Source organism: Lemur catta, chromosome 17, assembly GCF_020740605.2.
Source record: "Lemur catta isolate mLemCat1 chromosome 17, mLemCat1.pri, whole genome shotgun sequence".
NCBI lineage: Eukaryota > Metazoa > Chordata > Mammalia > Primates > Lemuridae > Lemur > Lemur catta.
Window position 1 is genome coordinate 27,438,678 of NC_059144.1, and position 11,056 is coordinate 27,449,733.

General features: G+C 58.8%; 1 protein-coding gene across 5 annotated transcripts in view; it reads left to right on the forward strand.

Annotated features, from left to right (window-relative positions):
- EBF4 (EBF family member 4) overlaps window positions 1–10,189 on the forward strand; it is a 46,342-nt gene extending 36,153 nt beyond the window's left edge. For 3 of the 5 annotated variants that reach the window (XM_045528937.1, XM_045528938.1, XM_045528939.1), the window contains 11 exons: window positions 1,182–1,263; window positions 2,004–2,121; window positions 2,220–2,353; window positions 2,447–2,573; window positions 4,417–4,505; window positions 4,634–4,699; window positions 4,801–4,978; window positions 5,069–5,257; window positions 6,107–6,304; window positions 9,052–9,127; window positions 9,369–10,189. In XM_045528937.1, coding sequence (XP_045384893.1) covers window positions 1,182–1,263; window positions 2,004–2,121; window positions 2,220–2,353; window positions 2,447–2,573; window positions 4,417–4,505; window positions 4,634–4,699; window positions 4,801–4,978; window positions 5,069–5,257; window positions 6,107–6,304; window positions 9,052–9,122 — 1,252 coding nt within the window. In that variant the 3' untranslated portion in view covers window positions 9,123–9,127; window positions 9,369–10,189. The other 2 variants (XM_045528940.1, XM_045528941.1) reach the window with 2 other exon arrangements.
- Window positions 10,190–11,056: the final 867 nt, after the last annotated feature.

Below are 11,056 nucleotides of genomic sequence, written 5' to 3' on the forward strand. Positions count from 1 at the left end.
CTCTACAGTTTGTAAAGAGCATCTCCCTGGATGCTCACGGAGTCCTTTAGGGGCCAAGGCAGATATTGATAGTATTCTGAGTTTACTAAGAGTACAACAGCCTGAATATTGTCCATGGCTACCTTACTGGTGGGAGTGGGACCAAGGCCCCACCTTCCCAGCCAACTACCTGGAAGGAGTGGAAGACCAAATGCTCATGTGTTTGTACAGAAAGCAGCTTCATCAAGGCATATACTGCACTTTTTTCCAATTACTCTATGTAAAAAAGAAGATATTCACTATGTATCTGGACCACGTGTCTGACAGATACACCCTGTGTATATAGTGGGTATGTGCTCCATGTGATTAGGTTTTTGCTTTATATGTAATGGATATAGAATGTGTAAGAAGGGGATTTGCTGGGTGGATCTCTGTGGCAGGACTCAATCTGCTATAAGGGGATGGCTGTACAGCATTTGCAATGACTATATTTTGGGTAATCATATAGAAGATGAAATGGTGTATTAATGTGTATACTCTATGTGTTCCATATCGTTTCTGTGCATATACCATGTGGGATGGGCATACACTGTGCATGGTGGGCACAGATTAGTGTACCATGTGTGTGATGCATATAGGCTGTATGTTGAGTACCTATTGTGTAAGCTTATGTGAAGGTTATACCCCGAATGTGTGTGATGGCTGTATCTTATGAGTAATAGTATCTAAGGCATATACAGTGTCTATAATGGATATGCTGTTTATGATGAGTATACACACTGTACGATAAGTTTACATGGGCTAAGTGTGAGTACATGCTATGTATGGAGTATGCACTGTATATGTGTCAGGCATACAGTGTGCTGGGTATAATTTGTGAGTAATAGATATATATAGTATATATGATGGACATACTCTTTGTGATGAATGTACCTTGTGTGGGATAAATAAGCACTGTGTGATCCATACACTGTATGTACGGGCCGGTTCTGTGTAGTGAAGTGGTCATGTGATGGGTGTGTTTGGTGTGTATCAGGCACCCTGTGTATGTGCAGCTTGTGATGGGAACGTGGGGGGTGTGCCTGTGTGTGAGCAGCAGAGGGGAGTCACCCTACTGGGAAGGGGCATGTCTGGGAGCAGTTGGATGTTCATCTGTTTCGAGAAACCCCAGACCCCTGAGCCCACTGACCACACTGTTTCAGATTCTTCCTCAAGTTCTTCCTCAAATGCAACCAGAACTGCCTGAAGAATGCCGGGAATCCCCGTGACATGCGGCGCTTCCAGGTGGGTCTGGAGAGGGGGTTCTAGCCCGCAAACCCATCCTTTCCTGATAGTGTCCGGGGAGGGAGGCGAAAGGGAAGGTTGTGACCCTGCCACCCTGGGAAAGGCGCCCAGGGCAGATCTCTGCCCAGCCCTGTGCCTTAGGGCCTGGTGCCCGCTGGGGGTGGGGCAGCTCCATCTCAACTTATGCTGGCTGCCAAGGGAGGCTTCATTAGAGTCCCACTTAAGAAGATGCTAATTGTGACATTTTTACATGATTAACGACCCAGGCAATTTGCATAGCGTGAAGCGGAGAGCAGCTGCCCTTAGCACATCCCCAACCTGCGCACCCCTCCCAGTGCAGCGGGTGGGGGGAGAAGGCAGCTCCTGTTTCCTCCAGGAACAGGGCAGGCGATCCTGCCCCTGTTTCTCCCTGTGCTTACTTGCCCAAGCCCCCATTCCTGCCTAGAAGCCCTGTGCATACAGCCTGGAGTTCCTGTGTTTGCAAAAACACTAGCCACTCTTTGCCCTAGGAGCCAGCGTGATTTTCCTGGCTTTTGCAGGGGGGGGGGGGATGTCAGTTCATGGGGTGTCACGTGATCCAGCTGGCCCCATTCCTCCAGCTGAGCCCCTGGGGTTGAGCCCACCCGTGACCCTAAATTCCAGCATCCAGCCACAGGTCTCAAGTTGCTGCTTCCCCACACATTCCCCTCCCGGGAAGCCCCCGAGGGCCCCAGCCAGGCTGGCCTCGGCTCTCCCCGCAGGTGGTGGTGTCCACGACGGTGAGCGTGGACGGACACGTGCTGGCCGTGTCCGACAACATGTTTGTGCACAACAACTCCAAGCATGGCCGCAGGGCGCGCCGCCTGGACCCCTCCGAAGGTCAGGACCCCCGGCCTAGCCCTGCCACCGCGGGCCCAGCCAGCCCCCAGCCCCACCTTGGCGTGGTCCCCTGAACTGGGTCCTCTCCTGCCTCCCAGCTGCTACCCCCTGCATCAAGGCCATCAGCCCCGGGGAGGGCTGGACCACGGGCGGCGCTACCGTCATTGTCATCGGCGACAACTTCTTCGACGGGTTGCAGGTCGTGTTTGGAAACGTGCTCGTGTGGAGCGAGGTGGGCCACCCCCGCCAGTCTCCCTCCGGGCCTCCGGGCTGGGCCCTCCCCTCGCCCGGAAGGGACCTGCAGGCCTCCCCTCTCCCCTCGCAGCTAATCACGCCCCACGCCATCCGGGTGCAGACGCCCCCGCGGCACATCCCCGGGGTGGTGGAAGTGACCCTCTCCTACAAGTCCAAGCAATTTTGCAAGGGAGCCCCCGGCCGCTTTGTCTACACAGGTAAGGAGTCAGGCGGGGGAGGGGAGGTGGAAGGTCCTCGGGAAGCCCCACCCAGCGCAGCAATCTCGGTGGGTTCTCCGAGTGAGCAGCGTCTGCGATGTGGCATCTCCCCACCTATACCCACTTGTACCCGGTGACCGCTCTGCACGCCAGACCTTCTTTTCCTGGCCACCTATGCTTCCCTCCGTGGCCTCTGGCTCCCCAGTCCCTTCCTGGGCCCGGAGTCCCCACCCTGCGGAACATTCCCTCTGCCTCCGGCTTTCTGACCAAAGTGTCTCCCTCCTCCTGGTCTAGAACCTCTCCAAGGAGATGTTTATTTCAAAGATGGCCCCAAAGGGGCTTGCTGCTCCCCAAATCTTGTCTGGGTCTCTGGAAGATTCCCCCAGGCCACCCCAGGCTTCACTCTGCATGCACACTCACATACACTCGCCTACACACACACCTTGCATGACGCCAGGGCAAGCAGTTAACACACATGGAGATGCAGCATAGAATCCCCCCATCCCATCCCATCCCAGTGGCTGGATTTCTCTTCTTCCATCCTCCCACCCCAGCCCAAGCCATTCACTTCTCTGCCCCCTGCCCACCCCTCAACCATCAAGCCTTTCTGGAGACACTGGGTAGTGACCCTACTTACCCTCAGGGAGCTCCAGTCTAATGGGGGAAGGCTGAGTGGAGAACACCGTGTGGGATGGGTGGAGATGCACAGTGGAGAGGTTGACAATCAACCAAAACCTCTGGTAGGGAGTGTCTACTGGGCTGAACTGGGCTAAACTGAAACCAGAGGGATGACTAGGGAGGTAGACAAGGAGAAGGAATGGCAAGTGCAAAGACCCAGAAGTGCTTTCCGCTTGGGGGTCGGGGGCGCTAACCAAAGGAAATTCACTAAATCAAGAGTTAGAGGAGGAGAAGGTAGGACTTTGAGACTGGTGGCTCAGGTCCCGGCCAGGCTACCCAAAGAGGAGGAGGGCAGGAAGAGGGCAAGGAGGAGGAGGCGGGTGGTAGGGAGAGGAGGGGAGGGCGTAGGGAGCTGGGTGGGAAAATTCCTGCGCACTCTGGAGGGCCCTGGGCATGGGCCAGTCCCTTCCCTGCAGCGCATGCAAACCTTTAACCCTCCGATGCTTCTGAGTGCACCTGGGCTGTGATAAATGGAGATCGTTTGGTTTTTTCTTTTTTATAATAAATAAACTCCTGATATGACCAAATGCAAACAGAAAACTTGGCCGGGCTGGTGGCTCACGCCTGTGATCCTAGCACTCTGGGAGGCGGAAATGGAGGATCACTGGAGCTCAGGAGTTTGAGGACAGCCTGAGTAAAAGCGAGACCCAGTTTCTACTAAAAAAAAAAAAAATTAGCCAGGCGTGGTGACACCTGCCTGTAGTCCCAGCTACACGGGAGGTTGAGGCAGGAGGATTGTTTGAGGTTGCTGTGAGCTAGGTTGATGATAGCCAGCTTAACAGAGTGAGACTCTGTCTCAAAAAAAGAAAACAAACAAACAAAAACTCTCCCTTGCTTTGGTCTCAAGGAGTATAGAAGCTAGAATGTGTGTACTGTTTCCCTTTTTTCTAATCACAAATGAGATCGTACTGTGCGTGTGTGTTAATGCCAAGCGCCTGGCACAGAGCCTGGTTCAGTGTTTGTTGAATGAATGAACAAACTGAGGAACTGAGGAAACTTCCCTGAACCTCGCTGACCGGCGTGCCCAGAGTTTTCCGGGGGACTGGGGCTGGGCTTGGTGGAGAGGGTCTGCAAAGAGACTCCTGGACTTGTCGCTTGCCTGCTTCTTGTGCCCTGTGTCCCTCTCTGCGAGGGAACGTCCTCCAAACGCTGCCCCTCTCCCCAGCCTTGAACGAGCCTACCATCGACTACGGATTCCAGAGGCTACAGAAAGTCATTCCCAGACACCCCGGAGACCCCGAGAGGCTGCCCAAGGTACTCCGAGGGGTGTGGCGGGGACGAGGGTGTCCTGCGGGCGAGGGGGTGAGGAGGGGCTCCCGAGGGCCCCTCCGCCGCCCCCAGGGGCTGCCCCTCCGTCCCGCTGTCTCCTCCCCTGCCCGCAGGAGGTGCTGCTGAAGCGGGCGGCCGACCTGGCGGAGGCGCTGTACGGAGTGCCCAGCAGTAACCAGGTATGGCGCCTCCGCCCGCCTCCTGGGGCCGCCGGGCCCGGGGCTCTCCCCCACCCGGCGCCTGCGGCTGCCCCGGCCGTGCCCCGCTCTTGTCTTCGCAGGAGCTCCTCCTGAAGCGCGCGGCGGACGTGGCCGAGGCTCTGTACAGCGCCCCCCGGGCGCCCGCGCCGCTCGGACCCCTGGCCCCGAGCCACCCGCACCCCGCCGTCGTGGGCATCAACGCCTTCAGCAGCCCGCTGGCCATCGCCGTCGGGGACGCCACGCCGGGACCCGAGCCGGGTGCGTCCGCCGCGCCTCGCTGCAGCCCCGGGGCGCCCCGCCGGCTCCTTCCCTGCCTGCGCGGCTCCGCTGACCGCCGCTCTCCCGCAGGCTACGCGCGCAGCTGCAGCAGCGCGTCCCCCCGCGGGTTCGCGCCCAGCCCGGGCTCGCAGCAGAGCAGCTACGGCAGTGGCCTCGGAGCTGGCCTCGGCGGCTACGGAGCGCCAGGAGTGGCCGGCCTCGGCGTGCCTGGGTCCCCCAGCTTCCTCAATGGCTCCACGGCCACCTCGCCCTTCGCCAGTGAGTGTCCCCCGCCCGCGAGGAGAGGGGCTGGGGCCCTGTCCAGCTAGCCCATCCCGGGGAGCGAGGCGGCCCCACAGGAGGGTAGACAGTGGCTTAGCCCTCGGGAGCAAGCCCAGCCCTCCCCGCGTGTGACCTCTTCCTGCCCTTGAACCTCGACCCCACCCCTCGGCCGCACGTCCCGAGGTCCTGCGGCTGGAGTACTTCTTGCTCCTTTAGCTCTCCTTGGTGACCCCAGTTGCACACGTTGCTTCTCGCTGTGCAGTCCTCTTGAAGTCGGTTTCAGTGGGGTGGGCTGGGGGGACGTCCCGCGGAAACCTGGTGGACCGCCACCTAGTCGACTTCGCCGCGACTTCGGGAGGAGGCTGGCGCCCCCTGCCGGAAGCCTGAGGAAACGCAGGGCTCCGGAGAAGGGGCTTCCAGCTGGCCCCAGCCCCCCCCCCCGCCCCCCGAGGAGAGGCCGGGTGGGCGGTGGGGGGATACGGCTCCCTGCGACGTCGTCCCGCACATCGAGTGAACTCTTGTTCATCTCATCTTTGGGGCATCTCCACTGTCTGCTTTTGTTAGATGTTCTTGTTTTGCTTGTGTTTTTACCTGGTGTGGCCCTGTCATCTCCAGCCCTAAGAAAGAGTCTCCAGAACCCTCCAGAAAGCCAGGACGGCAAGCCCAGGACTCTCACAGCTCCCAGTGAGCTCTGAGCCTGGGGCCTGGGGCCTGGGGCAGCAGCCCACGTGGGGCCCACTGCCCACGCCAGGGCCCCAACCAAGCTGCTCACTCTGGTGCTGTCTCCCTGTTGTGTCTCCCACTGCCTTCCCTGCTGCCCCTGCCCCTCCCTGCCCCGCCCCGGAGTCATGCCCTCTAGCCCCCCGCTGGCGGCCGCCTCCTCCATGTCCCTTCCGGCCACGGCCCCCAGCACCAGCGTCTTCTCCTTCTCGCCTGTCAACATGATCTCCGCCGTCAAACAGAGGAGCGCCTTCGCCCCCGTGCTGCGCCCACCCAGCTCCCCACCCCAGGCCTGCCCCAGAGCCCACGGAGAGGGGCTTCCAGGTGAGCGATCCACCCGCCTCGCTGTGGCCCGGGAAGGGCCCTGACGGAGCAGCTGGGCTAGAGCGGCCCCCACTCCGTCCACGTCTCACCAGTGACCAGCTCTTCCTGAGGGTGGAGAGCAGGAAGCCCTGCAGGAGTCCAGGGAGGTCCATCTGGACCCCACTTCCCTGGGCCTCACAGCTTGGGGTGGTCACCGCTCTGGGTACACTCAGTTGACCACTTGGCCAAGAGAAAGGGACTCAAATCCCAGTCAGGGGAGGTCTGGAAACCACCCCAACACCCCAATGCCATCCAGTTGAGCCCAGAGCAAAGACCCAACCCTCGGAGCTAGAGGAAGCCAAGCGGGCTGCATGCCTGTGCCCTGTGCCTCTCTTTGTCCACCAGAGGGTAGCACACACCGCTGTGAGAGACTGCGTCACTGGCTGGATGGAAGGGGACTGACCTTAGATGAGGTTTAGCCCCGCTTCCCCTCCCGCATTTTACAGATGCAGATTTGAGAACAAGTCGCCCCTCCCACATCCCATTAATGGAATGGTGTTTCTCTCCTTTTACACACATGCAGCAGAACCTTTTAGCCAGCAGAATTTTGCGCATCCGAGCGCTCATTGGAAACTCACCAGCAGACGGAGGGAGCGCTGGCTGTGGGGAAGGGGGGGACCACAGGAGGTGGGCAGGGCAGGGCTCAGCTGACAGGGGTGGTTGGGGCAGGGCTGGAAGACGATGTCTTCCCCAAGAGGCTTACAGGTGTTTCTGTGCCCGGCTAGGGGGTGTCTCCACGGGATCCTCTGGGACTCAGTACAGAGTTTAGCACCTAGCTGTGTGCCTGGCACATAGTGGGTGCTTAATAAATAGAATTATTATGTGAATAAATGGGTCAGAAGGGCACCCCTTCAAACCCAGTGGCGGAAGGCTGCAGTGTGGCTTGCTGGGCACTGAGCCGAGAGGCAGGGTTAGGGCCAGGTTAGAGCGTGTCCTGTGGGGCATTGCCCAGGACAGTAATGGGCCATTGGAAAAGAATCAGTGTTCAAATTAGGTAAGTGGTTTGAAGAATTTATCAGAGCCTTTAATGTACTAGAGTGCATGATGGATCTTCTAGGGAATAGAAAATGCAAATTTGAGCACAAAACGTATTTTTCAAAGAGCATCTTGAGATTAGTTCCCAGGGAATGGCCTCGAGGTGGAGGAATAGACACTTGCGTGGTGTCCTCAGCCTGCTGTGGGGGCCGGTCAGGCTGGGATGCCTGTCACAAGAGCAAGGCCAGTGGCTTGGCCCCAGAGTCATCTCTGGATCCAAGGCTGGGCAGGTGGGGTGGCCTCCACGCTAAGGCGGGGAGGGGCCGTGGACGGTGCCCTGTAGGGTCTCTGTGCTCCGGGGAGAGTCCCTGGACACTGGAGGGAGAGTGGGGAAGCACAGGGCCTGGGAGAACAACTGAGGATGACACATGTACACAGCAGCCAGGGAGCCGGAGAGAATCGGCTGTACTCAGAGTACACAGAGCAATTCCAGCACAGCCCCAAAACTTAGCACTGTGCTCATGCCCTGCTCGGAGGGTAGAACGGGGCCCCTTCCCACCAGGAACTGCTGCTCTGGGCAGCACCAGCAGGCCCGTGTTGGTGATTCAAGTCATAACAAACTTTCGTGCCAGGGAGGGAGGGCAGGCAAGGGGGCTGGTGGGCCGTCATCAGAGAAGACCTTGCCCAAGCAGGGTTTGAAGAATAAGTAGAGCTTTCCAGTGGGGGAGGAATGCGCTGGACAGAGGAGACCTTGGGATGAAGGTGTGTGGGTGGGGAAGGAAGAGATGTTGGAGCCCACATTCGAAATGTTTGATGCATAGCTAGTACCAATGCATGTCAAAGATGCATTTAACGCGTTAATGACAGAGCTAACAGGAAGACAGAGCAGCTCAAAGGAGAATGGGAGAGACTGAAGCCAGCGAAATAAAGAAGGCAGGAATAATATTGCTCTACCCAAACTGCTTCTACAGAGCAGTAAAGCAATAAACCTTCAGCCTTCCTTTGGGGACTATCTTTTCTGCCAACTAGAAGTTGTCATTTATCAATGTTCTTCAAGTTAATATCAAACTTAACAAAGCCTGGGCCCTACCCAGTAGTGTAGAGCAAGTCAAAAAAAGTCACATCCTCCAGAATAAGATGACTCCTAAGGTGGGCTTATTAGATAGGGCTCTTGGGTGACTTTGAAAGGATTCGCAGTCATTTTTTGCCTTATTTCCAAGTTTTGGATAATTTTTCTCAAGTGTATCTGGAGCTTAGAATGTGAGGGATGGGGAAGGCAGGGGCCACCAGTTTTCCCTGCCAGCAAAGGGAACCGTGGGAGGGGGTCAGGCGGGGCAGGAGGGGTGAGGTGATGAACATTGTAGGTGTGGGAGGCAGACAGGCTGGTGCAGCTGCACTATAAATCAGTGCCCTGGAGGCTGGCCTCTTTCCCTCTCTGTCCTAGTTCATGCCCATCTGCTTCCTCCCCGTGAGATGGGCCTTCTGAAACAGGCAGGCCTGGGGAGAGGAGCCCAGAGTCCTCTCTCCCTGGAGGAAGCTGGGGAGCAAGGACTGCGGCTGCACCTGCCCCTCACCCCTAACATGCAGTGCTGCCCCCAGGCCAGGGCCAGGGCTGGCTGACTGCCTTCAGAAAGTGCTATATGTCCTGCCTGCTGTCCCCAGCCCAGAGAGGGACAGGCAGGTGAGATCCCCAGGCAGCACATGGCTTATGGCTCCCTTCTCGACCACCGCAGACCAGCCTTTTGAGGACTCTGACAAGTTCCACTCTCCAGCCCGGGGGCTTCAGGGCCTGGCGTACTCCTAATGATGGTAGGTCTCTGGCTGAGTCTCGCCTCCTCCCCTGGCCCCGAGATGGGCTCTCTCTCCCCAAAAGGCCTTAACAGGGATGGGGAACTGGGGCCCAGGTCTCCCTGTCCAGGGCCTGACAGCTGTCAGAGGCCCATGGCCCATCCCAGTGGCCCAAGCTGACCAGGGGAGAAAAGTGGCTTCCTGTCCCCTCGCAGCCAGCCTTCCTCCAGGACCGTCTTCTCTCCCTGTCTCTCCCCACCAGGTCTGTAGGTGTTGCCCACACAGAGCGCGGACTGGAGGTCCCTCCGGGATCCACACCCACACCCTGGATGGCGGCACAGACAGAGGCAGGGCCAGGGCTGCGGGCACACCTCAACCCACCGGCTGAACGGGGAGAGGCCTTCGTCCTCGCACTCAAGCCTCCCCCACCACCCCCACAGGCTCCCCTCGCCTCCCTTTCTTGGGGCTCTCGGAAGCTCCAGCACTGTGCAGATGCTCGCCCCAGGGGGGTGCTGGGATGCCGGGCCTCACTTGCTGGGTCTTGGTTCCTCTGAAGGAGATGGATCTTGTGCAGACCCGGGATGTCGGGTGAGGAGAGCATGGGATGGGGACTGTGGGAAAGAGGACAGCTCAGGGAGAAGTGACCTGGAAAGGTCCTGTGTGCATCTGACCCATCTCAGCTGGCCCAGCATCCCACCTCCTCTCCAGCGCAAAGGGCAGTGCCCGGCGGTCGCGGGAGGCCTGCCCGGGCTCCCATGGAGCCTCCATAGCCGCTCTGCGCCTCGCTGCCCCCGCTTCCGTGGAGACCTGAGCACTCATGCTTGCCGCATCATGCCTCCCTGTGGGGGCCTCAGGCATGGAGGAGGCAGAAGAGGGGCTGCCAGGCCGCCTGACTTTGGGGTTTTTCCCCAGTGGCTGTCTCACGGACTCTGGCCCCCTCTCACACACTAATTCTGGCTGGCCCCATGGAACGGGCCCAACTGCCCCCCAGATGGCCTCACACTCTGCTCTGCTGAGTTTGGAGAAAACAATAAACCAGATGCAGGTGGCCGCCTGGCCTCTCTTGCCTGCTTCCTTGGTGTGGGTTTGCTTTTCTCAGCAGGTCAGCAGCTCTCCTGGGGCCCCTTGAAACTGTGCCCCTGGGCAGCCTTCTTGCACCTTGGGCTTTTCAAACAGCTCTGGAGTTCAACTAAGCAAGTGTTCCCTGCCCCTCCCACCCCACCCCTGCCCAGTCCACTCTTGGGTACTGTGGGGAGGGGAGCAGGCAAGCAGGCCTGAGGACCCAGGAGATGGGCTCAGGCCCCAAGAGCTCTGGCTGGTAGCACAGTCAGGCCACGGAGGACTCAGGCCCCCAGCTGTCTGCTCAGGGCCAAAGTGGGGATTGTCAGGACATTGCTGGAAGCCAGGACAGAGCAAACCAAATGCCACCAGATGTGCAGAGGCTCAGAGTGAGATCCAGTCCAAAACAGAGGCTGCAGGGCCTTGTCTGCACTGGGTGGGGTGGCTTGTGGCTCCCGCAGCTGCCTGTCTGAGCCTCATGCCAACCCCACCCATCCCCCCCCAGGGCCCAGGCTCCTTCTGACCCACCTGCCTCAGAGACTGAAAGGAGGGATGGTAAAGACTGCTGGGCCCCTTCACTCATCTACCATCCCCTCTAGGATGAATCCCATTGTCCCCCTGAGACAAGTCCCGTGGATGAAGGTCTGGCTGTCTGACCCTGAAAGCCACCTTTTGGACACCCTATCTAGTGAGCCCAGTGTCCAGCTCCAGGCCTCAGGCTGTCCTGTCTCTCCCCATGGCCGTGCTCCTTGGATCTGGCTTCTGGACACCCTGCCCCTCCCAACCACACACCCAGGCCCTGCAGCCTTCCCGACAAGCACGCTTGCCAAGGCACATGGGCTGGTCCTGTCTTTCAGGGCCCTCCATCTCTTTCTCTGGTGTTCTTGGCTA